This window comes from Sorex fumeus, unplaced genomic scaffold (assembly GCF_029834395.1).
Source record: "Sorex fumeus unplaced genomic scaffold, SorFum_2.1 ptg000129l, whole genome shotgun sequence".
Classification (NCBI taxonomy): domain Eukaryota; kingdom Metazoa; phylum Chordata; class Mammalia; order Eulipotyphla; family Soricidae; genus Sorex; species Sorex fumeus.
The window spans coordinates 6,693,822-6,721,736 of NW_026606186.1; the positions used below are offsets into that span (position 1 = coordinate 6,693,822).

The following is a 27,915-nucleotide window of genomic DNA, read 5'->3' on the forward strand; positions in this document are numbered from 1 at the left end:
AGGTCCTGCAGCAAAAATGTGGAAGAGTTAAAATTCCAAATAGGGTCTTTGGTCTGAACCTAGCCACTGGGCGCCTCAGTGCTGAACTATACCGAAAGCCCAGTCTCAACTTCCGTCTCTCAGAAACTGCCAGGGAGATGGTTTTAAAAAATAGGAATTGTGAAGAAAGGAGAAAGGTAACCATGTCGTGACAGAGGGATCTACCATGAGATCCCTGAAAATATGAGGAATTTCTGCAAAATTAAGATGATCTTTGACTCTTGGTAATCTGTTCAGCTAGACAAAGGAGGGACCCCTAAAGAATTCGAAAAGCCCCCAGAAAGAATAGAAGCCTTGTGCTCCCACAGACCAACAACGGGAGGCTACTAGAGGATTATTTTCAAATTCCATGTTACTTTTATTGTAAAAATTAATTGCTGAACTATGCTGAAAAATAGAAGTTAAGCTCTTATTGGTCACTGTCATTTTAAAAATTCATTTATTTGGAGGTGGGTGTTTGGGTCCCACCTGGCAATGTCCAGAGCTTACACCGAACCTGTGTTCAGAGACTGTATGTGGTGCCTGGGGTAGAACCCTGTCAGCAGCTCGTAAGGCCTTCACCCCGGACTACTCCCTGCCCAGCTTGGTTGTTGGTTTATAAATTTGTGAAGTTTAATGTATTTTAATTGTACGGTGTTACCACAGTATACCCACTGCCAGAAAGCCAAATGCCCTTTCTCTGGGCCTCTGTTTTTATTATGACAAGAGAAAACTAAAACTAAAGATGACAGTTAAATCCCTGTTTATTATCTACTTGAGACAGTAGCTGGTCAAGGGGAATGGAGCAGTGACATTGGGCATTATTTGTAGAATAACGCCAGTGAGATGCTCACCAACAGAACCTGCTGTGGGGTGTGGCCAGAGTCCGGGGACCCTCTGGACAGCTCAGGCCGATGCCTTCTGTTGTGAGGGCCAGTGTGGGTATGGGGGACAGTGAGGGTCAGTGTGGGGTGTGGGACAGTGAGGGTCAGTGTGGGGAGTGAGGGTCAGTGTGGGGTGTAGGGGACAGTTGGACGGTGTGGGTTCAGTTGGGGGTAGTGTGGGCATCTGGCTGTTTTCCTAGGCACTGCCCAGTGTGATGGTCACCCGCGGTTCCTGCTGTGTCCAGGGGGAATGTGGGATCAGGAAAAGCATCTGGGAAAGAGGGCGAGCAGGCAGATTTGTTGTTTGTTTTTTTCTTGGGGTGTTGGCCACCCCTGGTGGCTCCTAGGGGGAACTCCCACCCTGGTGATCAGAGTTTGCTCCGGGGACCCTAAGGGACCATCCAGTGCCCCGGGACCAAACCCGGGTCTCCCACACGCAGAGCTAGAGTTCGACCTTGAGCTCTCTGCCTAGCCCTAAAGCGGTGCTTCATCCCCCAGATTTTACTAGGCATCTCCAGAGCGGATTTTGTCTCGTTCCGTTTTGATTTGGAACGTCCCGAGCCCTGTTCTGGAAGTCTAGGGACATGGGTGACTCTTGGCCAGCGGCATGGACCAGTCGCTGTGAGGGTGGGGCGCTGCTCATGTGTTGCTGTGCTGGGGAGTCCTGGGCCACCCTAAGCGTTGGGGTCGGAGGGATCCCCAGGTCCACTCCTGCGTATGCTCCAGTGCCACACCCGTGATGTGGTGTTGGGAATCATCTGCTGGGCGCGTGCCAATGTCCACACCCTTACCACACCTCTGTCCCCGGGTCTCATTGTTAACCAGGTTTCTATGGACATGTCGGTTGTTTCTGTTTTACTGTTAGAAATAATGGAATAATTACTGCCCAGGGTGGGTTTTCATTTGCTTGTTTGTTTGGAGGCCACAACTGGCAGTGCTCAGGGCTTACCCCTGGCTCTGTGCTCAGGGGTCACTCCTGGCGGGACTCAGGGCACCATATGGATTACTGGGGATTAAACCTGGGCCAGCTGCATGCAAGGCAAGTGCCCAGGCCACTGTGTTATCGCTCCAGCCCCTTTTTTTTTTCTTTCTTCAGGACCAAGATTGCCTTGTCTGCTAATTTCTTAATTTTCAGAATCATAGTTCCGGAGCGCAAACCTAGCTTAGAAAGAAACAGGCCATACTCCCCTGGCTTCTGCCTGTCCCCTCCCCCAGTTCTTGTCTGCCTCCTGGTCCCCACCTCTTTTTTTTTTTTTCATCAAAAATTTGCATTTCCTTTGCTGGTTTCGCCACTAATGAAGCAATGCCCTGGGTGCAGCCCATTGTCCCTTAAATCCTCCTACTGGCCTTGTTTCTAAGCAGGAATAATAAAAAACAATCTGCCAGAGCTCTGTGTGGTTCCACTTCCATCCCTGAAGCTGCCCTGTGAGAGGCATCATGAACCCCATTTCCCTCTTGGGGATTCCGGGTGCCCAGGCATTAGCTCCAGCCCAGGATCTTCTCCTAAGTTAGGATCTCCCAGCCCAGGCAGAAGGACCCGGAACATTTTGTTTCCATTTTACCCCCTGCCCCGAAGGGCTCGAGGTTGACCTTTGATATTCATGAGGAAAACGGAAAAGAAATGATTTTCCATATCTCAGATATGAAGTGAAGCAGGAAAGCTGGTCCTCTGAGGAGACTCTGAACTTTCGTAGGACCAATTTGTGTGATTTTTGACATAGAATCGCTACTGGGCTCTGGCCATGTCGAAATTTGCATTTTAATCTCTTGGTGATTTTTGCAGGATTAATTTAAAATGACTCCACGGCTGCGTTGCAAATTGAAACAAGCAATAACCGTGGGGCTGTTAACACGGAACAGGCGCTGCAGTGGCGGGAACACGCGTTCCAGAGATGAGCTGACTCTGGGCCCCACTGGGCGGTGCATCCAGGACCCAGAGCTGTCGACCAGGCACTTGGGTGCAGAGGGGCTGCTCCCCAAGACCCCCAACTTCCCCTGCTTCCAGGGCCTCTCCTCGAACTTTGGTCTTAACCTCCCTTGCAGTTCAAATGCTACTTCTGTATTGGCAGGAATCCACGGGCATGTGCTCAGGGCCACCGGGGTTGCACCCAGCCCGGGAGTCCCCATGGTGCTGGGGATCGAGCCCATGATGCCGTGCATGCCAGCAGCCCTTGGCCTCGACCAACCCTTTGAGCTACCTCTCAGCACTGCATCTTAGCACTCATCTTTAGGTCAAGCTCAGTGATGCCCCTGGAGAAGCACTAGGGAAAATCGCTAAATTCCGGCTTGGGTCACCGTGATTGCCCACGCTGGGGTCAGGGCTCTCTCCCTCTCATCTCCCTCTCATCAGGGCTCTCTCCATCTCGTCTCCCCCAAAGTGTGAATCAGTGTCGGAGTATTTGCTTCATGTCATTTTGCCTGCCTTATGGGACAGGGATCAGTGTTTTTTCACCATTGTATCGCTGCGATGAGCTCGGTGTCTAAAACATGGGGAGGGGCCAGAAAGATAGTACAGTGGGGAGACTGCTTGCCTGGCATGTGGCCCACCCGGGTTCAATCCCCGGCTTCCCAGATGCTTCCCCGAGTCCCACCAGAAGTGATTCCTGAGCACTAGCGAGTGTGGTCCCAATCCAAAAAATAAATAAAACACAGGGATAATGCTCTGTGTGTCTGTGATATGAATGAGTAGGTGAATGAATCAGCACAGCCCGGGAGAAGGGGGGGGGGGGGGGAAAGATGAGTTCCTTTCACTTGGTTTTTGGGCCAGTGTGCCTGCCTGCCCACCATTAATGAAAAGCAATTCTGGAAAATTAATTCTTTCCACTTTCAGGTCCTTGTTAAAGTTGATTCTCATTATTTCTACAATTTCTTGGTAAAAATATTTTCTTCCTTTTTACTGAAAAAAAAAAACTATCACTTTGTAATTGCTCATCAGGGTTTTCTCTGTCTATCAAGATAACACTTGTAGGAGGGAATCTTGTACAGGCAATAATTAAATGAGCATAAATCTTTATAAATTTTAAACAGTTGACCTGCATTTTAAAAAGTCACAGATCATGAGCAGATATGTAGTAATAATTACATTGTAAACTAGCTGGATAAGGGATATTTTTTTTTCCGGTGGCCAGGTTTTGAAGTTTACTTTTGATTAATGAATAATCATATAGACCTTCGTTTGGAATATTAAACAAACCTGTCTTAATTATCTGGCCGGTGTCATACCAAGTGGTTAATGATGCGAGGAAAGCATTTAGAATGGACAGTTCCGTGTAACATTGCCCAGACTCCACTTTGTCAGAAGATGCACCCGTGATATAGAAAAGATTTATGAACTCATCGTGACTTTAAAAATAAACAAAGTTGAGGTGGTAGTCGAAGACCTATTATCAAGTACTGAGATTATAGAGAATCCCATTGTTGCTCTTAAGAGTTGTCAGGTAATTGTTTATTCTAATGGTTTTTCCATTCGCGGAGGGGATAAAAGTTGACCTCTGGGTAAACCCTGCTTTCTTCCCTTCCATATACTCCTCTGATTCCATTGCGCTTATGAGTTCGTGGGATTCCTTCTCGAGACAGATTACTTTAGAATCCAAATGTGTCAGGCGCGACTCCCTTTTTTAAGGATTCCACTCCGGGAAGGTAACAAGCATCCCTCTTTAAAATTCCAGCGGGAGGCCTTTTTAAAGATTCACATTATGGCACAAACAAAACGAAAACAGGAGTCATTTCAGGAAATGAAGCCCCTTGGCAGAACGGTGCCCCTTGCCTTGAAGACTCCCCCACACATCACTCTTAAAGTCTTTATCGTCTGGACCTTGCGTGAAGCTGCGAGTCACAAAGACTAATGAAATGACAGCCCGTGGGGCGGACGAGCATCTGTTTCGAAGGCTCCAAGGAGGACCCAGCTTAGAGCCAGTTCTTTGGTTTAGGGATTATCTCATTCCCCTAAGGCATTGAACCTAAACCGCTTTTTACTCCCACCCCCACGCCACCCCACCCCCACCTGCTCACTAACCCCAGGCCGCAGATCACAGAGCCTGAACTCCCCAGCCACCTGGGTCGGCACCAGGCCCGCTGGGAGCCCATTAGGCAGCGTCTCCTGGGGCCTTGGGGTTTTGCCAGGTGCCTTCCTTTCGTCTTTGTCTGGCCTTCACGTCTCAGGGGCTAAGAGGAGCTGGGGTGGGCCTCTCACAGGCAGCGGAGGGCTGGACAGGGCCGAGCTCACGCCTGACCTGGGCCCCTTCTGCATGTCAGCCAGCCTGCGGGCAGCTCGGGCTTGCTGGCCAGACGCCTTCCCCGGACTTGAGCCCCTTTCCCGCCCCAGATGCTGGTCAGCCTGGCCGCCCTGCCAGCCAGCCCCGTGGAGCAGGCCCACGACAGCAGAGGCCGCACTCGCACTCTCCGTCGGGGCAGTGAATCACGCGCGCACTTGGGGAGGTGGAGGAGAAGGGAAGGGGTGTTCTCCAGCCTGAACGCACCGTGGCGCTGAGAAACGGCCCAGGCGAGCAGGGACGGTGCTTCCCCACCCGCCTGCCCGGCACTCCGCCCGGCAAGCAAGCAGATGGCTCGCCGGGAAACGGATTGTGGGAGGAGAACCGGGCGGCGAGTCAGCCTGGCCACTGTGGCATTGTGAACCCAAGTGCTCGGCCCAAGACTGGGGGACCCCGTGACTTCACAGGAGGGAGACTGAGCCTTCCCCAATCAAAGGGGCAGCACCGTTGGGGCGAGGGGGCCTGTGGCCCACAGCCGCGGAAAATCGGGGCGTCTAGGAGATGTCCCTCCCTGCCCAACGCCCATTTGGTGCCATTCTGTGGCTGCCCGGTACAGGGACCCCGTCACCTCCATGATTTTCAAAGCTCCCAAGTTTGCAATGGGCAACCCGCAGCCTGACCCCGGCCTGCCCGTTCCTGGGGGGGCCTGGCTCAGAGCCCCAGGCTCCCGCTCAGGGCACAGCTCCGTCCCTTCAAAAGGCTTCCCCACGTGGGGAGTCGCGGGTGGAACCAGGAGGGAGAAGGGGTCGCTGATGCCAGGAACATGAGGAAGTCCACAGAGCCCAGGGTCGCAGGGTTGGCTCGCAGCCTCTCCCCCCCGCCCCCCGCAAACCCACCCCAGACCAGTCGAACCCCCGCAGAAATAGGAGAACAGGGTGGAGCAGACAGTCCAGTGCCCCAGACTATTTAAGTCTTATTTATTTATTTATTTATTTATTTGGGTCTGGGAGCCACACCCAGCAGTGCTCAGGGATCAAGGCTAGGTCTCTCTCGGGAATGACTCTTGGCAGGGCTTGGGGGACTGTAGCGGATATCAGGAATCGAACCCGGGTCAGCTGTGTGCAAGGCAAGTGCCCTCCCCGCTGTCCTGTGCTCTCCCCTCATCCCCCCCACCCAACCCCATCAGACTATCTAGTTCTTTCCGCTTGTGGGAAATGCAGCCCAGATTCCTTAGGCCCCTCGCCCCCTCCGTCGGTCTCTTCCGGTCCCCTCTCTGCCTTGGGTCCTTTCCCCTGGGCTGCTTCTGCCTCTGACCAGTTTCCTGTTCTCCTTACCAGCGACTCTGTCCCTCCTGCAGGCCAGGGCCCTTCCTCATGCCCCGTGCTTATATCTCCAGTCTGATTCTGCCTTGTGTCGGACTGCCGACATTCAGAGGGACCTCCTACTTGTCACTGGGAGATTACCAGACAGGAGCTCAGTGCCGGGAAAGCACAAAGAGCTGCTTGACTAGAGAAGTCCAGGAAGCCTTCCGGGAGGAGGTGATGTTTGAGCTGGGCTGCTGGGCCACCTCCAGGGAGAGGAGAGCCCTCCAGGCCCGAGACCCAGCAGAGGTCGAAGCCTGCAGGTGTGACAGGTGGGACAGGTCTGAGAAAGGGAGGGCTGAAAGGGGCTCAAGGCGGAGCCCCCCTCGCTCATGAGAGCCCTTCCTCCTGACGCAAGACTCAGTGGGAAGTGCAAGTGCTCTCGCCTCCTGCAGGGGAGGGGGGGCTACGCCCCTCAGGTGCTCCGCGTGGAGGGGTGGAGGGTCCCAGGGCTGCCACCGCTCCCGCCCACTCCCACCTGGCGAGGCGGGTGGCGGGCCCAGAAGGAAAGAGGCAGGGGAGGAAGCAGATAAGAAAGACAGCTTCTGTTTAGACACAAATATCTCGGTAATCAGCACAGATGGGATGAGAAATACCAAAAAAAGTACTTGACAGTTTAGAGGGAACTTGGCTAAATGTTGCAGATTTTTAACGTACCTGTGTCAAGTCGCTGGTGCCACCTGAGCCGAGGCCGGCCCAGGCCGGCCTGGGGGTTAGGGACCCCCGACGGGCATGGTTGTCGCAGGAACGGCCCCTCTCCCGGCCTCGAGCCTGTGGCCTCGTGGATTTTTTTTTCCCCCTCCCTCCCACCAAAACAAGGCGCGGGCTCTGCCTCTGACGCCGTGGCTCCCTATTTGGACGGCAAGCTGCGGAACATATTTCCACCCAGCGTGAAGCTTCTTGGCAGACTCTGGAGGCCACGTTTTGGTGGCTTCAGAGTTATCTTTGGATCTGTCAAAAGTGCTAATGGGCTTTCTGGCCTTCTTTAAGCTCCTCATTTCTATTTTCTTTTTTACTTCCCTCCTCTCTCCCAAAGGGGGCTGGGGGCGGGGTGGGGGAATCATGTAATTCCTCAGCACTTCAGCATTTCCCCCCGAACGCTCAGCTGAGGGCCCGTGTTTGTGTTGGCGCCGATCAGCTGCGCCGTGTCACCGTCTTCAGAACCCGGCCTTCCCCCACCGTCCCTGCTCAGCGCTCCCCGGGGCCTGGGCACGGAGTCTCCCACCAGGGCTGGCGCGGGCCAGCCGTGCCCTTGGCGGTTTGGCTTGGTGTCTGGAGTCCGTTAAGAGGCACATTGGTGCAGTGTGGTGTAAGCAAGCAGGTTTCGAATTCAGGACAGCAAGCTGGGCAGCTTGGCTCCTTTTCATGGGGTGACCTCAGGGAGACACCATTCCTCTGCCTGAAACTCAGTTCCCGTCCCCCCACCCCCACCCCCGTCTGTAAAATAGACTTGTGGTGCCTTTCTCGGAGTCTTGAGAAGATTCAGGCCCTATGGGGATTCCTAGTGTCTGAATCCCACAGATTGTTCAATAAATGGGCTAGCCACCATTTTTTTTTTTCAATTTCCTTTCTCCCGGCCAACTTTGATTGGCTTTGTTCCTATGCTGTGCTTTATTTTTTTTTCCAGAATGCAGCTTGACCCTACCATTTTTCAGTGCTATTAAAAAAAAAAAAATAGTACAGGTGCAGAGCCAAACCCACCCATGGCTGAATGATGCCCACTCGAGTGACCATGGGCTATCTCAAGTGAGCTTACAGATGTACAGCCTGATGGAGTGATGTTACAGAGTATCTGTGCGGGTCAGCTTCAGAGACAGCAAAGTTGACATGCCATAGGATTGGGTCTGTGTCCAAACACTCAGTGGTGGTTCTGGAATCTCTCTCGCACTTGGGTTACTGTGATTACTGGAAAGATTCCTAACGTCTCACTGGACTTTTGTGAAGATGGCCAGAGGATTCCCGTGCAGAAGTACCTGGAGCCTGGCAGGCAGTCCCAGTGCGAGGCTGTCAGTCCCCTCTGGGTTTATCAAAGCCGATGGTTTACCTGGCGTTCCAGCCAAAGAGTAACCAGTTATGAGCCAAGTGCCTGCCCTTCTCCCGGCCCTGCACACCGAGTGTGCTCCTGGCACATGATGCAGTAGGGCTTCAGCCTCGCGACTGGCAGAGGGTTATGTGTGCAGCACGGGAAATGGGGAACACCAAGGAAGTCGGCGTTATTCATGCATGTCTGCAGCACTGATTCAACAAGCGTGTGGCGAGCCCTAGGCCAAAGCTAGTCAGGTCATTATTGCTTCCTGCAACTTGCTGCTACTTGTCATCAGAGTAGCATTTGATCTCCACCCTCCACCCCAATACACAACACACACACACACACACACACACACACACACACACACACACACACAGCCTTCCTTGAGAGTAAATACCTAGGAATTGTAAATCTTGGAGTTTGCTTTCAGTCCTGCTTGGTAGAGATGGAGATTGGAGGTGAGGGACCCCAGGCAGGCGGCGCTGGCCCAGATGGGTCTGGGGGCCAGTAAGGGGCTCTGTGACCTGAGTGCTGCTCGCCCAGGACCTTCCTTTCCCGAGAGCGATGGCCTTGGGAATATTCTAGGCTCCAGGGTGAGGAGAGCTGAGCGACAGCCCTGTCTCCGGCGTGCCCTGGACTTTCAGATCTTCTTGGCGAGATCGAGGCCGGCACAGACGCCTGACTGCCCGCCCAGCTCCACCTCACGGGGCTCTTCGTGCCTGCCTGAGGTGGGGTCTTCAGGCAGGAAGAGCAGGAGTAGGACAGGGAAGGATGAGAGTGTCTGAGCATGTCCTTCCTGATGACTTTCCGCACCCCGTGGTTGGGCTGCTTGCAGAAGGAACCAGCCCGCTAAACCACACGCCTTCGGTTCTTCTCCCTCCTAGAGAAACTTGACCGAGTACTTTGTGGCCGTGGACGTGAACAACATGCTCCACCTGTATGCCAGCATGCTGTACGAGCGCCGCATCCTCATCGTCTGCAGCAAGCTGAGCACCGTGAGTATTGTCCGCTGGGCTCCTGGGAAGGTGCCCGGGATCCGGGAGGGAGGAACCGGCCCCAGCCCCCCACCGAGGATCGTGGCGTCATCATGTCTGTGACCATGCTCTGGCCCATTTCGATGCCAGGGTGGCTCACAGCTTGCCCTGGGTCCATCAGTCCCTTCTCGGGACCCTGCTCTCGGAGTGCTAGGAACTAAGGGCAGCTGAGGCTTAAGTCAAGCAAATATGAATGCCCAGGGGTAAATGTTATTTTGGAGTCAATTACCTCCCACATTACGTAGCATAGCATCAATTGTCTTTCTATGTCTATACAAAAAGGATATTGTTAAATAAACCATACAAATAACATAAAGGAAAGAGAAAAGCAATATCGGATTAGTAGTTGTGCCTCAGTTGCTCTGGCTCCATAAACCTTAAGTTCCCTTCGGGAGCAGCAAAGTGTTATCCAGCAGTCATGCATGCTCCTACCCGGTGCGAACGTGCCTCTCATCAAGGGATGCGCCAGTCCTTGCAGGTTCCAGTTTGATCACATGTTCTGAATGGTTTACGTATTTCCACAGAAGGGCCCATCATGGCCCTTAAAAAAAAAAAAGCCTCTGCCATATTCTCGTACCCAGCGTGTCTGTTTCTCTTGATGCCCGTTCATGATGGTTCGTCAGGGTTGAATCGTTTCGTTTCTAATACCGCAGTAAATATCTTTCAGCTGCTTCTGATGGTAAAAGAGTTCACGTTATAATGAGGAGGGTCACAGGGCACAGGACTGGGCGAGACTGGCCAATCGCTGATCACTTGGCACACAGATGGCGCCTGTTTCTACTGAATACTGCCAGCTGTGTTCGTGTGCCACTTCCAAGGCTGACTTCCCCTGTGTGCGTGTATGTGTGCACACGTGTGCATGCTCATTCTTAGATGTTTTAACTTTCTTAATAAAATAGGTATAAAACGGTATTGTAGATTTGCGTTAACTTTTTTTTTAATGGAGGTAACTGAATTTTTTTCTATGAGTTTGTTCCCAATTTATATTTTGTTGCAGTCTTCTCCCATTTATCGATGTTTTGATTTCTTTTTTACTTGGAATGAGCTTTTTGCTATTTGTATGCTAGAAATATTTCTCATACTTTTATTTTCGTCTTTTAACTTGCTGCGTATGAGTTTACGTTTTCCCCAATTTCTTTCCTAAAAATTTTCAAACATAGAAAGTTAAAAACATTTTCTAGCAAACACTCAGACAATCCCATCTATATTCTACTGTTAATCCTTACGAGGCTTCCTTTGGCACAATTTTTATCTCTCCTTGTCTTTTGCTATCCATTAATTTATTTTAATTTTGGATATATTTAAACAGAGATCAGTATACTTTTCTCTGACGTAATTGACTATGTATATTATTAACTTACTTCAGCAATGATTTTAGGAGGAGGAGCCATACCCAGCAAGGCTTCTTCCTGGCACTGTGCTCAGGGATCACTCCTGGTGGTGTTCGGGGACCAGATAGGGAGCCTATGAGCAAACAGGGTTGACTGCCTACAAGCAAGCAAGGCTCTCAACCTGCTGTACCATCTTCCCAGCCTATATTTTCTTTCGTTCTTCAGCGGTAACATGTACAGAAATTGACTGGGAGTACGATAGTCAACGGGTACCCCTGTCAAGATAGTAGAACTTGGGTGGGTATTTACATAATGAAGGGCTTGTGGGGAAATATTAGTTGTGTATTTGTTGACCTGTAAATGCACGGAACTTGTTGGAACCTTCGCGAGACTATGGGAGTCGTCCCTTTTGCTTTCATCATTTGTAACATCTTTATTTCCTTGGTATTGTTTATGACTGTCAGGAACTCACCAGTTTTTATTTCCTGCTAAGCACTAGGCCCATTGCACAGAGAGGAGAACAAAGCATGCTCTTGCCCTCCAGAGAACAACAGTCAGAGTAGAGCTCTTGATTCATTTGCATTTTATTTTAAACTGTAAGTGCAGTTTATAACCTCAGGGCCTGAAAACCCAAGCTGAGTGTTAGGAAGTACTGCCAACCAGATTTGTCAGTGTATTTTTATTGGATTGAATAGAATCCCTTGGGGAAAAGTCTAGTTCATAACTAGTTACTGTTGCTTTTGGAGTGTTAATCTCCAATAGAACAAAAACAGGATTATCATCGGGGCCAGAGCAATGGTATAGTGTAGGGCATCTGCCTTGCAGGTGGCTGACCTGGATTCGATCCCTGGTATCCCATATAGTCCCCTGAGCACTGCCAGGAGTAATTCTTGAGTACAGAGCCAGGAGTAACCCCTGAGCAATGGCTGCAAAACAAAAAACAAACAAACACACAAAAAAAAACTGGATATCATCTCAATTAAACCGAATTAAGCCCTTAATATGTGCTCTGGGCTAAGCACTATTTTTCCCATTAGCTGTAATTTTTTTATTATAGCACTGTGATTTACCAAGTTACTTATAAGTGTTCCAACACCAATCCTGCCACCAGTGTGCTCTTCCCTCCCCCAGAGTCCCTGGTTTCCCACCTACCACCCCAGCCTGCCCCTTTGCAGGCACAAATTTACATCATATTTTTTGTTACAGCACAAAAGCAAATGGAATTATCAAGCCTGAGACCAAGAGGAGTCAGTTTGCGGTCATTGTTGTCTCTCCCACTGATGTTACTGCAGTCATTGTGTGGGGCTCTGCAGTGCTGGTTGGTGCCAGCTGAGCCCGCTGTGTCATTGTGTCGGCTCAGTGAGCGTGGTGGGCTTCTACGCAACTTTCCCATCAGATGTGCTGTGATCCCACTGGGCCGACGGTACTAAGAAATTCTGAGGTCTAGGAGCTATTGCTGTGGAACAATGAGGTTCATTGGTGGAGTTGGGCCTTTTCTATGTTGGAGAATGTCAGGCATGGCTGCAGTGCCCGCCCCATTCCGAGAAAGCCCCAGAGTTCTCTGGGGCTAAGCACTTTTTTGTCTGTTCACACATTGAGTCTTCACCCTGACAGTTTGTAGTAAACTTAGTTATTACCCCCAAATTACAGATTAGGAAAAATGGGCCTTCTGTGTAATTGTATGTAGATAAATCTTGTGTTTATTAAGTAGACAAGGTTATTCCTGCTTCTTTCCTCAAATTAAAATTTTTAAAAATGGGGGCTGGAGCAATAGTACAGTGGATAGGGTGTTTGTCTTGCACGCTGCCAACCCGGGTTCAATTCCCAGCATCCCATATGGTCCCCCGAGCATTGACAGGACTAATTCTTGAGTGCAAAGCCAGGAATAACCCTTGAGTATTGCTGTGACCCAAAAAGAAAAAAAAAATTTTAAAAATGGAGATGGAATAAATCAATAAGCACAGAGAGCAGAGAGCTTTTTTCAAATGATAGAAGTACTATTATGCATGTTGTGCCAATATTTGAAAACAAAGGTTTGTTTCAATTGACAGAAAACTGTTTTAGGGGTCAGAGAGATAGCACAGTGGATCGGGTGCTTTCCTTGAATACGGCCAACCCTGGGCCATACCCAAGCATCTCCAGGAGTGATCCCTGAGCACAGAGCCAGGAGTAAGCCCTGAGCACAGCAGGTATTACCTCCCCTGCCCCCCCCCCCAAAAAAGAGCAAAACCAAAAAAAAAAAAGTTGTAACTTGTCATAATTAAATCAGGAACTATGAAAGAATCTAGAGACCAGTTAGGGTACATGCCTTGCCCACCCCAGCTTGAATTGGATTCCTGGTACCACAGAGTTCCCTGAGCATCGCTGGATGCATGTCTGGGGGCCCCCAGCACCACAGGGGTGGCCCGCATATCCCAGAACTGCAGGGTCCAAGCTGCATCACACCATTGCATCATTAGGTCTTTGAGCTAAAATGATAGCTGGGCTAGCCAAGAATCATGACAGAGACCCCTGGAGCACCTAAGTACTCTCAGGAGAGCCCTCCTCCCACCCCCTCCCCACAGAATGGATATATCACTTCTAGAAATGTAATCAATATATCAATTTTTCTAAATTATTAAATCCAAATTTCTAGGTATGTTTTATCAAATGTCTTGAGGAACCAATCACTGACATCATAGACAATCTCTTTACAAGACAAGGAAAGAAATGCATGGCTTTTCTTTGTGACGCAAGGGAAAAAGCTTTCCTTGTGACTCTTCAATTTCCTTGGTCTTCAACCACTCCAGAAGACACTATGAGGAAATTCATTAGCTAGTTTCTCTCATTACCATATCGGTCTATAATACAGTTGCAAGTGGAGATAAAATGCAATTCATAGTTCCGAGGGCGATGTCGATAGTACTACAAAACCTATCAGTATAACTCCCCACATTGGCGTATTAAAAAGGCGGCAGCATATGATCGCCAGTAGTGGGAAAGAGTGCTCATGAATAGGAAGATTCAGTAGGCTGAAGTTGTCATTTGCTCCCAGAAAGAGAGCTGGTTCAGATACAGTAGTATTAAAAATCCAGCGAGACTTCCCATCACACAGATTCTAAAATTAATATGAAAAGCCAAAGGAAGAGCCAAGATACATTTGAAAGAAACGAGTGGATTAGCACAGTTGTAGTTAAGACACAAGTAATGAGCCGGGATGAGGCAACGAGACTGATGGAATGGGCTGGAGATTGCAGAGACAGCCCCGCGTGCAGACTTTTTATAAACAGCAGAAGTAGCATAGTAACATCTGGGGGATGGATGGGCTTCTCCATAATTGATTATCCACATTGGGAGGAGAAGGAAGACGGTTTCTATCTCACACCATATGCAGGACTGTATTCCAAATGCATTGCATACTTATATATAAAAAAGCAAATATTATTGAAGCTCTCCGAATAAAGCAATAGTCTCTGAGATCTTGGAGATGGAAAGGGCTTATTTAAATGACCCAAAATGGAAATTATGTGGAGGAAGAGATTAAAATTGTGAACATGTATTCATTGAAAGAATTCTTAGAACTGCAAGGTTTAAAAGCACAAGGCAAGTCCAACAATAGAAACGTGGAGAAAAAGCACCAGTAGGCACTTCACAAAGGGACAGAAAATGCTAGTAAATAAAGAGAGAGAGGAAATCATAAGAAAGTGATTAAAATACTAGTTATATAAAAGTTGTAGTATCTGACAAAAATCATTTTCTAGCAGAGAATTTTATGTACTATCCTTTGAAGGATTTGTAGAACAAAGCTATTAGTATGTTCACAACTCAAGAACTGTACTCTGGGTGGAATTGGGGTGTGGAGTCTGTGTGTGTGTGTGTGTGTGTGTGTGTGTGTGTGTACTTATAAACCGGCATACCCATCTGGTCATGGGTCATGGGTACTGGGTTACATGAATAAGAGTGATCTCACAGCATTATCTTCTTGGTTTTTAAAGCTGGACAGTGCTCCATTTCTCATTCCCAGAGAACCCATAAACATGTTGTCAGCAGTGTGGTACCTTCGTAGAGAAAGAGCGGCTCGGCCCACACCCTCAGACCCCTGAGCAGGAGTCAGAGTGAAAGACACCAGCAGCTGCAGGGGTCAGCAGCGTTTCACTCACAGAGCATTCGGCGCGAGAAACCAAGTGGGGATTGTTTCAGGGATAGATGCAAACTACCACAATGCAAAAAAATAAAAAATAAGAAAACATATCTACAAAATTTAGGTAGCGGTATCATCACGGGGCAGGAAACGAGTTGGGAAGAAGTATGTGGGAACCTTCCAAAGTGCAGCTTCCGGTGTGGCGCTTGGTTTGGGGTCTGCCAAGGGTCTCCTAGTAAATGTATTTTCAGAGACCATATGGTCCTGGCTGCTGCGGCTGGCTTCGACTGTGTGGGGTCACATTAGTGACCTCACTGGTGAGACTGAGACTGACAAAGCTTGCTTTACAGAAGGATGTGGGTTTGGTCTTTGGGCCATGCCGGGCCAGCTCAGGAGATGTGTCCTGAAATGTAGATTCTTCAGAGGTTTTGCCATCAGAAAGTTTGCTTGCATCCTCTGTCTGTTCGGGGAGGTGGGGGCGGGGGCGTGGTAGAGGGGGACACCCTTCCAGCAACTCTTGGTCAAACAGGCTGGCAGTTCAGTGCGAGTGCCTGAGAATACAGTGCTGCTTTTGCACGGCAGTGCCAGGGATTGCCAGGTTACACCAGCAGTGCTCGGGGATCCTGTCTTGCCTGGGATTAAACTGGGGCCAGCCATATGCAAACCATGTGCCTTAATGCCTGTAACTTTCTCTCCCGCCCCCAAAATTACTTCATTGAATATGTGTATGTCAGGGCTGGAGCAATAGCACAGTGGGTAGGGCATTTGCCTTGCATGCAGCCGACCCAGGTTCGGTTCTCAGCATCCCATATGGTTCCCCGAGTACCGCCTGGAGTAATTCCTGAGTGCAGAGTCAGGAGTAACCCCTGTGCATCGCTGAGCGTGACCCACTGCACTGCACTGTCCTCCCGTTGTTCATCAATTTGCTCGAGCGAGCCCAGTTACATCTCCTTCGTGAGATTTGTTGTTACTGTGTTTGGCATATTGAATACATCATGAATAGCTTGCCACGCTTTGCCGTGTGGACGAAATACTCTCAGTAGCTTGCCGGGCTCTCCAAGAGGGGCGGAGGAATCGAACCCAGCTCGGCCGAGCTGGCTGTATGCAAGGCAAATGCCCTACCACTGTGCTATCGCTCCAGCCCAGTGTGACCCAAAAAAGCAAAAATAAATAAATGAAACAGTGGGTTCCTAGTTGATTCCGAGTTCAGTGGACACCCTCCTTCCTGCTCTCCTCTCTCTTCTGGCCCATTTTGCCCACGTGTGGGGACAGATCAGCCGCTGACATGGTCCATTCATCCAGGCCTTTGGACAGCTCCAATGTCAGGATTGAAAGTTCTCCACCTGCTGCCTTTTATGTCTTCAGCAGTGACTTCTCACGACACTCCGGTGGGAGGGGCAGCGAATTGCAAAGGTCCTTCTAGACTGGTCTGTGGACAGACCCAGTGGCCGCCCGGTCTCGCCTCACCACTCGGCACTTCCCTTCCTCCTGCCAGGTGACCGTCAGCCTCCTGCTCTTCACAGCCCTGGGGTCTCGAGACTCCCCTGAGCCACCTCGCACTGCCAGAAACAGCCCCTGGGCGGGCACTGTCGGTCAATAGCTGTGAGCCGTTCCATCTAAAGAAACAGAAGTTTCTGCTCCTCTGCTTAGTTAGCGCATATTGATCGGCTTCCTTTACAAATGATAAATCGGAGTGGCTTAACTAAATCCTGTTCTCTCATGTAACCGCTTCCATGGGATTTCTCCCGGCCCAGGAGCCCCATTTTTCTCTCACGGTTCCCAAGCCGAGCGCAGTTCCCATGGCACTTTCGGTGGCTCCCGTGGCTAGAGGTGCCGGCATCCCCTCCCCAGGTAAGCGCGGAGAACCACCCCAGCACGCACACACACACACACACACACACACACACACACACACACACACAGTTGTGCATTGACAGCCCCCATGCCCTCCCACACCCTCTCCCACTTTTCCCAAGCAACCTCATGTGGGCCAGGCCCCATCACACACTTTTGTCCCCCTTCATTCTTCAGTCTCCCTGGGAACGCGCCGTGTCCAGCTCCCTTCACAGAATTTGCAGGCTGGCACTCGAAGTTGAAGTGCATCTTCAAGGACTAGCAGAGATGGGATTAAAACCCACTTGTCTTGGCTTGAGTCCACCCCTCCTTCCTACCTCACGCTGCCCACCCCGCCCCCCACTCCCAGGGGACTGCATTTGTCACGAGTCCTGTTGGCATTCAAAGACATCTTCCTGGTGTGAGTCTTTTGGTCTGGCGGGGGGTGTGGGGTGGGGAAGGAACCCCAGCCTGCCCATGGCCAATCGCCTCTGCGACCAGGGTCACTGAGCAGGTCCTGTGTGCCCAGCACCACTGTGGTTCTGGGGAACAGGAGGCTGGGTGGGTGCGTTCCCAACTGACACCCAACCTCTCGCCATCAAAACTTCATGTCCAGGACGCCTCCAGACCCAGGCTGGCTCTGCCCTGCACCTGGGGGTGAGGAGATCACCTGCTCCTAGCATGGCTGGGAGTCCAGGTCTTCCCGTCCTCACTCACTCTGGCTTTCAGGTGCTGCCGTCCCATCCAGACCCTGCAGGTCTCATTGATGTCCCTGATGTCCCCTTATCATTGAGGGCTCCTGCCTGTTCGGAAAACCAAGACTGTCCCATTAAACAATGACAGCGTCACGTTTCCTTTTCAGAGGAGCACATGCCGGGTTTTACTTAGTGGACAGTCTTTGAAACATTGTTCCATAGGAAGCATGATCTAACCCAGCTAAATATCCACCACCTCCCCCTTACCCCACCCCGACTTACTAAACCCAGCACCGTCTTTTCAGAAGAAAATTACTCAGCACTCCTCTGGAAATCTACCTTCTTTATTTGGTTTGTTTTCCTTTGGGGCCCCACACCCCATAGCACTCAGGACTCACCCCTGGCTCTGTGCTCAGGGATCATTCCTCACAGGATCCAGGGAACCAAACACCTTGTTGGGAATCGAATCCGGGGTAGCCAGGTACAAGGCAAGCACCTTAGCCCCTTTCCCACCCCAATCTATTTTCTTTAAGCAAACGCACACACAAAATGCCCCCTAATTGCACCCAAGGCAACTGCTGCCCCCCAGATGATCCCAGTGCCCCCATAGCAGCATAACCTGCTTCGGGAAACACTGGTGTAGTGCGAAGACCTTTACTCGGCTAATCGGGCCTCAACACCGAGCCATTTGTGCAGTCCCCATCACTATGAAGAGAACAATGACTCCCACTGGCCCCTCACTGTGCGAGTCCAGGGGCTCCTACTCGGGCAGCTTCCCCCTGTTGGGTTCTTCCCAGCCCAGTCTCGTGGCTGGGACTTAGTGACCCTAGTAGCACTGTGTCCCCAGCACCTTGGGGTCCCTGGTCCTTAGTAGATGCCTCATTGTTTTGGTGGCAGGGCAGTCCCTTCTCAGCCTCAACCCAGGCCTGTCCCTCCCCTCTCTTAGCACACGTGGTCGCCCGGGTCACGGGGTTGAGGAATGACCCTGTGTGCATCAGGAAGCAACTCGGGTGTGGCTTGGCGTGGCACGGCCTTCCCCTTGAGCTCACCCTCGTGGCAACGCTGGCCACCCCGGAGAATGCGGGCCGCATGGATGGCCCCTCTGCGCCACTGCATCCCCACAAGCTAGTGGGAGAAGGGACAGTGGTAGTGGACAGAGGGCCCGAGACTGGCCCCGCGCCAGCCCACTCTGCCCGCATGCCCCGCCCTGCTTGTGCCAGCCGCAGGAGCAAACTGCGTTGTTTGGTTTCAAACTGTGCTTGGGGGAAGCCAAGACCTGGTAACTGGAAACTTACCAAACAGAGAATTCAGAGGCTAAAATTAGTGTTCTATTTAAAAAGAAAAATAAAGAAATCGAACATTTTGTTTGTTTCATCTTTTATACATTAGAGAGGGGGAGAGAGAGAAAGAGAGAGAGAGACAGAGTCAGAGATAAACCTAGTTGACAGACAAAGAAGACCAGCAAAAGAGGACACTCGGAGAAAATGAGTCCTTTCACCGGAGAGGAAGTCAGCAAGGGCCGGGAAATCCCGACTCTGCGGCCAAACTTTCACGTCGCATCGCCTCTAATCTCCACCACATAAAATTTTTATTGTTGCTCAGAGAACATTAAAAACTATTAGATAGGAATGACGAAAACTCCACTGGCAGTGCAGGAGTTGGGACTCCTGCTTTCTTGATGGGGCTTTTCTCTGTTGGTTTTAAGTGTAAACACTGCTTGTTGCTCTGAGCGCGTTGACAGTTGGATTTCTCTCATTCATGTTGTGTCATGACGACAGTGAGGAGCTCTCAGACAGGGCAGGGGTCCCGTGTGAGGTCCCATAGCAGCAATAACTTGTGACACTCGAAGAATTGCTGTGGCCTGAATCCCGGCCACCCTGTGCATCTTGCTATTCCCCCTTGCCTCATCAGTGGCTGCTGCCACGGACACTGAACACCTCTTTACAACAAGACCGGCCTTCCCATTGCTCCTGACTCCCATTGCTGATCTGTGCATGCGTTAGTTCCGTCAGAATCTTCGAGAGACCTGTTTAAAAATCCACGCTCTTGGGCACTGCCTCCAGACAAAGGCCAAAGGTCTAGCCTGGAACCACAGAGTATCTGGTCTGAAAAGGTTCTCCAGACCATAGGTCCTGTCCCACTCAGAGCCAGTGAATAGGAGTTCTCTTAAGTCAGAACCAACATTTGTTCTTAGGTGATTGTTGCTTTGCATCATCAAATTTATTCTCATTTTGAGGCCACATGTCAGTGGCCGGTTAGGTTTGTTTGGGAGACTTTTATGAGTTTATACCACCATGCAGACAGTCCTTGGTTTCCCATGTTCTTCTCTGGGAAAGCTGTGATTGGATGTTGCCCAATATCAAAGAGGACAGAGAATAGTCTCCTCCAGTTCGTGGGAATATTGACACCGATGAACCCCTGGAAGGAAGTTCCTCATGAACCCACATTCAGTTCCTTCCTTCCTTCCTTCCTTCCTTCCTTCCTTCCTTCCTTCCCTCCCTCCCTCCCTCCCTCCTTCCTTCCTTCCTTCCTTTCTTCTCTCCTTCCTTCCTTCCTTCTTCCTTTCTTCTCTCCTTCCTTCCTTCCTTCCTTCCTTCCTTTTATTTCTTATTTATTTTTTAATTAACTCCTGGCTCTGCACTCAGGAATCACTCTTGGCAGTGTTGGGGGGACCCTGGTCAGCTGTGTGCAAGGCAAGCATTTTATCTGCTGTACTGTTGCTCCATCCTCCTGGTTTCTTTAAGACACATCACACAGATTCTTTCTTTGGCGGCTTCGGTGGCTGTGATGCTTTCAAGTGTCTTCTTGTCTTCTTGATAGGGACAGTTGCTGTCCTTCTCTAGAGCTCACTATATTTTATTTTGTTTGTTTTTGTTTAGGAGTGCCATACCCGGTGATGCTCCAGGTTTACTCCTAGCTCTGTGCTCAGGGTTCACTCCTGGAATTATTTGGGGGACCAAATGGAATGTCGGGATTGAACCAGGGTTGCCCGCATGCAAGTCAAGCATCCTTCCCACTGTACTATTGCTCCAGCCCCTAGAGCACACTTTAATGAACTAGTTAAGTTGTTTACAAAAACAAACCACCATTGGATGGGGGGGGGCCATAAACACTCGGGGGAGGAAAGTATATACCTGGCCTTGATTGTCGGCATTATCGTAAATTCATCACCTATACTGTAATAAAAACAGATTTAAAAAATGAATAAATCAAATGAAGTCAGAGTAAGAGTTCAGAGAATTGCACCAGAAAAACCAAGAAATATTCAGAGAGAAGATCTAGGGAAGCTGCCTGTTGCCGGGATAAGCTTCCCTTAGCTTCCTGGGCCAGACTTTGGGGCAGACACTCCCCGTCACTTGCCATGGGCTTTTACTCTTTCCCTTTCCCCGGAAGGTGGTAGGGGAAGCAGGAGGAGGAGGAGAAGGAGATCCCCCGAGGAGAAACAAGGGAGGCTGCCCTCCGCCCCGCCTTCCTCCCCAGCACCACCAGATGAAGAAACAATGCCTCTGAGGAAGCAGGATCCTGTGCCCCTTGTCCTTCTCCCCGGCCACACGACCCCCAACTGTCTACAGTAGCCCAAAGGTCTTGATTTCTGAGACCTTCCGTATCATCAGCTCCTCTCCTGCTTTCGGCACTAAGCAAGATTTGAACATGGACAAGCCATTTGTAGATGAAAGGTGCGTCTCGGACCTTTCAGTGGCCCAGAGGGTTAACTTCCAGCTCTCCCGTAGGTTTCTTATTGTTATTGTTGTTGTTTCTGTTGTTGTTTTTGGACAAGATCAGATAGTGGAGTCAGCGAGACTCTATAATGTAGAATAAGTGAGATGTCGCGAGACGCCATTCATTAAGCCCCCACACGGAACCGGATCATCTTTGTTTTCCAGGCTTGCAGAAGCTCATTCTCGAACAGAGAGAGCGGACAGTGTTTCCCCTGAATCTTCTGCGTAGGTGACTCTTGCTTGAAATGGATGAACATGAAAACATGTTTTAAGTGGTCTGAGAACTGACTCTGTGGCACAAAGCGCCAGCCTTGTTAGCCCCTCTACTCCATCCCTGGTGGCTCCCACGTGTGCCAAGCCAATCTGGTCGCATTCAAAGTAGACATTCAGTGGACACACCGGACCTGAGTTCCTGGGGGACCTGCCAGAAAAGTAGATTTTGAAATGAGTATCCTCAACTTGGAGGCAAACCCTTGCCTTCCGCACTAGAATTGTTAGAATTTCCTGTGGGTTAAAGATCCCGCCTCCCCGGCCAGAGAATTAGCACAGCAGGTAAGGGGCTTGCCTTGTATACAGCAGACCTGGGTTTGATCCCCAGCACCACATATGGTCCCCTGGGTCCCATCCTTGCCACCCTATAGTGAGTAAAATCTGACGAATCTCCAGAAAATGGTCCAGTCTGGTTTTTTTTTTTTTCCCCCAAACGATTCCTTTCTGTCCATTGGGGTTTTTTTTGCCCTAGATACTTGGTCATCCCAACAGGCAGGCAAGCACATTGCCGTGGAATTTGGCAAGTGCTGACAACATCGCAGCTGGTTCTGAGTCCTCAGCGCCTCCGTGCATGGGCTCGGCAGAGGCGCCCCAAACATTTCTGAGTTAATTTATGCATTGAGGAAACACAGTAGCCATTATAGTCTGACAGACCTGGATGTGAGTCCCAGTTCTGTCACTTAGGAGCTCTGTGGCCTTGGGCAAGTTATTTCACCTCAGAGACTGTTTCTTTATCTGTGAAATGCAGCAGTGAGTGTGTACATATATAAGTACATGCCACATACATGCACACACGCACACGCACGCACACATCCTATAGAGCCAGATCTCCATCCTGCGTCATGGTACATGACACATACCCTGCTGTGGGATTCATTACCTTTTCTCTCTCTCTCTCTCTCTGGGATTCTTAGATTTATCCCATATTAAATGACAGAGCTACCATGAGGACTCAGCTAAGGCATTGGACTTAAGATGGCGACTCTCGGGCATTATCCTGGGAAAATGCCAGGATTGTAAAATTCAGCAACACTTTGCTCTGCATTTCCCCCACCCTGCCCCCCCATTGATCTTTCCCCATTCATGTCCCACCCCACTGCCTTTGCCCTTCCTCTCTCCCTTTGCCTCAAAGAGAGGGAGGGGCGCCATGGAGGAGGCTCCGAGACAGCACTGACCTTGGGCCCCGGAGGCTGAGGACACGGGTGGCGGTAGGTGTGGGTAGAGCCCACCGGTGGTTTGCTTCACCGTCTGTGTCCTGGCGAGGCTGGCTGTTGGCTGTATAATTTGTCGGGTTTCGTCTGGAGTCTTAGGCTCTTCAGCTGCTGCAGGGCAAAAATCTTTTGGGGTGTCATTAAATGGGATTGATAATTGGCTTCTGATGAATATTCATCGTGACTAATGACTTTGGGCAAATTTTACATGTACTCTCGTCCTCTTCTCCCACCGAGTGAGATTTTGATAGGATCATTTCCCTCCACTTGCTCTTCAATTAAATAGTCTCCATACCCTTTGTCGGCTGTGGACCAACTTGCATCCTTTTTAAACTTTGTATTCTCTGTGGAGTCGGCGTGGTCCTTTGGGAACCCTTCTTTCTGTAAACGGACTTCGTTGGGGAGTTTTCAAGTGAGTGCCTAATGACGATGTACAGGCTGGAATGTGTTGTTTCCAGTGAGGCGTGCGTGACTGTGTGTCTGCCACACCGACAGTGACAGAAGCTACTCTGCCACTTCTCTGCGATCACCTTAGCCACGATGCCTAAGTAACCGAAGCACGTGATGCCTGCCAGTTAGGGTTTTGGAAAAGAGCCAAGCCGGTCCCTTTGTTTGTTTTCTTAATCAAATGGGTAAATGCATTTTACTCCAATCGCAGAGATTTAGCCTTGAGAGAAGCCCCGGTGAAAATGATGCTCGAGCTCTTTAGAAGTCTGAGTTTTGTGAAGGCTTAAAGCTCAGTAATTGCAGAATCTAAGCGCTGGGCTTGGGCTCGGGTTTGGTTTCGTTTTTTAGGTGACAGAGACCTGAAAAGTTACCACCTAAAGATAAAGTGCCTGCTTCTTTTAATCTCTTGAAATAGGATTTTGATTCAAATCGCTTTCAGCTACAAAGGGGCAAAATACCAAGTTCTGTCTCAGCCAGGAGCATTTTCTGAAAGGACTCCTTCCAAGAGAATTGCAAATGAGTTCTTGCGATGATAATGCCTGACGCTTGTATGGTACCTTCTAGATTTGCAAAGTGTTTTTGTTTATTTAATTAAGTGTGTTGTGGTTAGAGTAGGTATATTAGTGAATGAACAGATGAGTGAATCCATTGACTTGATTTTCCACAAGTGGCATATGTGCGTATCTCCCTTTGGAGCGATTGTTTTCGAACTTGAGTCACTACCCCCATCTGTGGAACTCACGAAAATCCTGGGCCCACGCTGCAGGGGTCAAGCCACCAACTATCTTTGTATCAAGAATATATTCTCAGAACTCTCCTAATGCCATTACCATGACATTAGCGAGCTGTGACGTAGCACAGTGCCACTAAGGAGACAGAGGAAAGGAGAGTGAGAGTCGGCGTCTTTTGTGCATTAGGGTGGGAAAACAGAAATACCCACAGCGGCAGTCCCATTAGTCATGGGGGGCATGTGCGTCAAGGAGCACCGTGGGGACTTTGCAGAAGGAAGACAGGATGAGCCCCAGGCACCGATGGAGGAAGAATTTGCTAGGGGCCCAAAGCTTGAAGGAAGGGTAGGGAGAGAGAAGGATGGAAGAGCAGCCTTGCTGGGCTTGTGGGTAGTTTCTTCCAAGGCTAAGTGTGGAGCCACAGAGGGGACTAGCCAGGTGCTCTTGGGAAGGTAGACGGGAGCTAGCATGCCAGGTCCAGATGTGTCCCCAAAAGTCCAACCTAGGAGGCCCCAGGCAAGAGCACTTGGGCAGCTGCAGGACAAGCAGGAAGCCGGTGCCTGAGGCCAGGGCCCAGCGGAGCTGCTCTTCGCAACTCGGGTGCCTCGGATGCAGAGTCCAGCAGACAGCCTCCGTGATATGGGGAGCTGGGGATGGATTGGGAGAGGACAGGCTCCAGGTGCAGCGGCTGCAAACATCCGTGAGAGCCTGCTGGCTGGGTTCCCGCACATGCACGGAGAAACCAGGGGTCTGGAGGGAAGCAGGGGAGAGCAAGCAGCTCTGGGCTTCCCCCTCAGCAAGCCAGCTGTGGAGCCCGCGCTGTCCGATTCCAAGACGGCCAGGTTCCTTTCGGGCCCTCTACAGGGCCCTCTCCTCTGGCCGCGTGAATGGCCTTCTGTCAGCGGAGGCCAGTTAAGGGCTTCTGAACAGGACCAGTGCCACCTGGGAGTGGGCTTCCCAGAAACCAGAGAAGCATTGTGGCAGAAGGACCGGAGGAGGAGCCTCAGCAGTAGGACAGTGGGTGGAGCATTTGCCTGGCCCACAGCTGCCCCAGGTTCGATCCCCAGCACTGCCCGGAGTAGTGATCCTTGAGTGCAGAGCCAGGAGTAAGCCCTGAGCACCGCCAGGTGTGGCCCAGAGACCAAAAAAAAAAAAAAAAAAAAAAAAAGCAAAGAACAGACCAGAGGAAACCCAGTGTGGCTGGCTTCTGTCCTGTCTCCAGAGCCTGGGGAGGGCTTTCGCTTTCTTGCACTCGTCTGTATGTTTGGTAGTCATTTCATTCGGTCTCTGTTTCCTAACTTGTTAATCTTACTAAATGCTGATTATATGACGTGTCTCGCTTTTAAGGAAGATCAGAGAGATGGAGTCGGGAGAGGCAGGATTAGTCACTGTGTGGTGCTGGGGCAATTGGCTACCCATGCGGGCAGGCGAACAAATTTTCACCCCAGTCCTTAAACCTAAATTAATTCCAGGTGGTTTAAAGAATTCACTGCAGGGCAAAATTGGGAGGGCCTTCTTAGTATCAAAGCCATGGAAACTGTCGTGAAGGAACATATTTATCTGTGTAGTCACTTAAATTTTCTGTGTATTCAGAAATTCAAAGAAAAGTAAATAAAAATCACTTTTTCTCACAGACATTCCAAAGGATTAGCGTCTTCTGCATATTGAACATTTGCTTATGGATCGATAAAAATTAACCCTGGAAGAATTGGGCTGAGAATATGAATAGTCCATTTGGCTAAGAAATATAGTCAAGAGATATGTGGCAGCTGGGGCTGGACTCTTGCCTTGCACACGTCCCCACCTGGGTTCTATCACCGGGTCACTGGCACTTGGCATGTCGTCCCCTGAGCACCATCAGGTGTGGGCCCTGACTATTAGAGCCAAGAGTAAGCTCTGAGCATCGCCAGGTGTGGCCCCCAATGCAAAACCAAACCAAACAAGAAATACACGGCCTTGATGGGGCTGGAGAAGGTGGGGTACTTGCCTTGCATGCAGCTGACCTGGGTTCCATCCCCAGTACCCCGTATGCTTCTGCCAGCCCCCACTGTAGAAGGTGGGGGAGGGAGGGGATGTTTCACCTTGGTCTTGATTCAAGAAATAAAATTAAATCAAGATGGGTAACAATTGGGAGAGGGGGCAGAAGCCCATAGCAGCAGTGCTCAGGGCTCACTCCTGGTGGCGCCTGGGGAATGTGTGATGTATCAGGGTCAATTCAGGTTCGGATGCATGCCAGGCAAGCACCTTAGCCCACCTCCTCTTCCCAGCCCCTCGATAGCAATTTTAAAGTAGAGTTTTTGTGCTGGTGAGGCATAGGGGCTCTAGAATGCTTGTATAAGATTGGGGGGTGGGAATGAAGATCCTCCACCATCTATTTAAGTAACACATTTATTATGTTTATTGCATTTTATTAAGTTGCCTTAAAATATTTATAACCATTGTCTCTGAATCCTACATCCACAAGCCACGTAGAAAAAAAAAAATGCTGACCTGATCTGATTATATAATTCAATGTCGAAGAGTGGTTAAATATAGAATGGGAAATTCATTGAGTTCCAACATATCGTTCAAAAATGTGTTTTCAGAGAATATTGAAGATGTGGCAAAATGCCAGTAAGGAATGTTAATGACACTATTTACAGAGATCCCGATTTTATTAGGGGAAAAAAAAAAAAGAAAAGAAATACACGTGCCTGTGCACTTAGCACCCCAAAATGCTGAGTTATTTTCAGAGGGTGAGAAATGTCACTCATTCCTTCTCCCAGCTTCCAAGTGCTCTACCATCAGTCGAACACTCGCTCCAGGATGGGGGTGCAGAGCGTGGGGGTGGGGGTGCGGGGGCTATTGAACCGTGCTCGTGTTCGGGACCCGGGTGTGTTGCAGGTGAGTGGCAGGTGCCGACACCCTGCATCCCGTGGTTGCCACACCGCCCCCGCCCCCAGAGCATCCCCTCCCGTTCGCGCCTCTGGCTCTGACTCTGGTCTCCTCGCTTGCAGCTGACCGCCTGCATCCACGGCTCGGCCGCCATGCTGTACCCCATGTTCTGGCAGCACGTGTACATCCCCGTCCTGCCCCCGCACCTGCTGGACTACTGCTGGTAAGGCCGCCCCTCCCCGTTCCCCCCCCCCATCCAGAGCTGACCGGGAAGGTCCCGTCTCTCTCGCGCACCCCTCCCCACCCTGCGGTCGGGGTAACGCTACTGTGAAAATACTTGCCGGAAAAGGACACGCAGCTTCCGGGGCCTCAGCACATGGACCTTGGGTTCCCAGCAAGTGTGTCAGGGCATCTTAAGGCTTCTAGCAAGTAGACACATGCACCCCCCCCACCCCCGTGTCTCAGTTTGGAGATAGCCCAGCAGCAAGCCCCCACCCCCACCCCTACCCCAGGCAGAGTGGCTCTTGGTGACCAGGCAAAAGGAGGCCCCCGGGTCTGGGCTTCTGGTGCCTTCTGAAAGCCTTGCTCCGTGCTGGGGTGTGGGAGCACTGGGCCATCTCCAGACCCTCTGGAGCTCGATGGGGCGCTCATGGCCCAGCAGAGTGGGCGTGTGGAAGGAGGGTGGCAGGCAGCACCCCCAGCCCCCAAACTGCGTCAGCTGTGCCATCCCAGCAGGTCCCCTGGCCCCTGAGGACCATGTCAGGGTGTGGGATGGCGTGTCGGGGAGCTGACTGGCAGAGGGGCACCCTCCCGCACCCAACAGACGCCTCACCGGCATGACTGTTCCTCAAGAGTCCAGCGGGGACTGGCACAGTGGCTGGTGGCCACTTGCTTCCCTCCCTCCCATGACCTGTGCTTCAGGATGGTGCCGAAAGCAGCAGCTGGGGAGGAAGGGCCCCCTTGAAGGGGGCCCCCATCCCTGTCACTTCACATGACTCAGGGGTCTGCCCTCCTATAGCGAGTGATGTCGCCCAGGCCGGGCTCCCCTTAGAGGGGCTCGCCAACCTGCTGTGCAGCCCACCCACTTCTTAGGTAGTCACACTGTCCCGGGCTGGGGCTCAGGCCCTCAGGGACCAGGCAGCTGCCCTCT

The 27,915-nt window shown here is 50.7% G+C and overlaps 1 protein-coding gene across 3 annotated transcripts in view; it reads left to right on the forward strand.

Moving 5' to 3' along the window:
* The window catches only part of DENND1A (DENN domain containing 1A), a 523,912-nt gene that overhangs the window by 300,100 nt on the left and 195,897 nt on the right, over window positions 1-27,915 (forward strand). For 2 of the 3 annotated variants that reach the window (XM_056138645.1, XM_056138644.1), the window contains exons 9-10: window positions 9,388-9,498; window positions 26,888-26,988. In XM_056138645.1, coding sequence (XP_055994620.1) covers window positions 9,388-9,498; window positions 26,888-26,988 — 212 coding nt within the window. The remainder of the gene's footprint in view (window positions 1-9,387; window positions 9,499-26,887; window positions 26,989-27,915) is intronic. The other variant, XM_056138646.1, reaches the window with a different exon arrangement.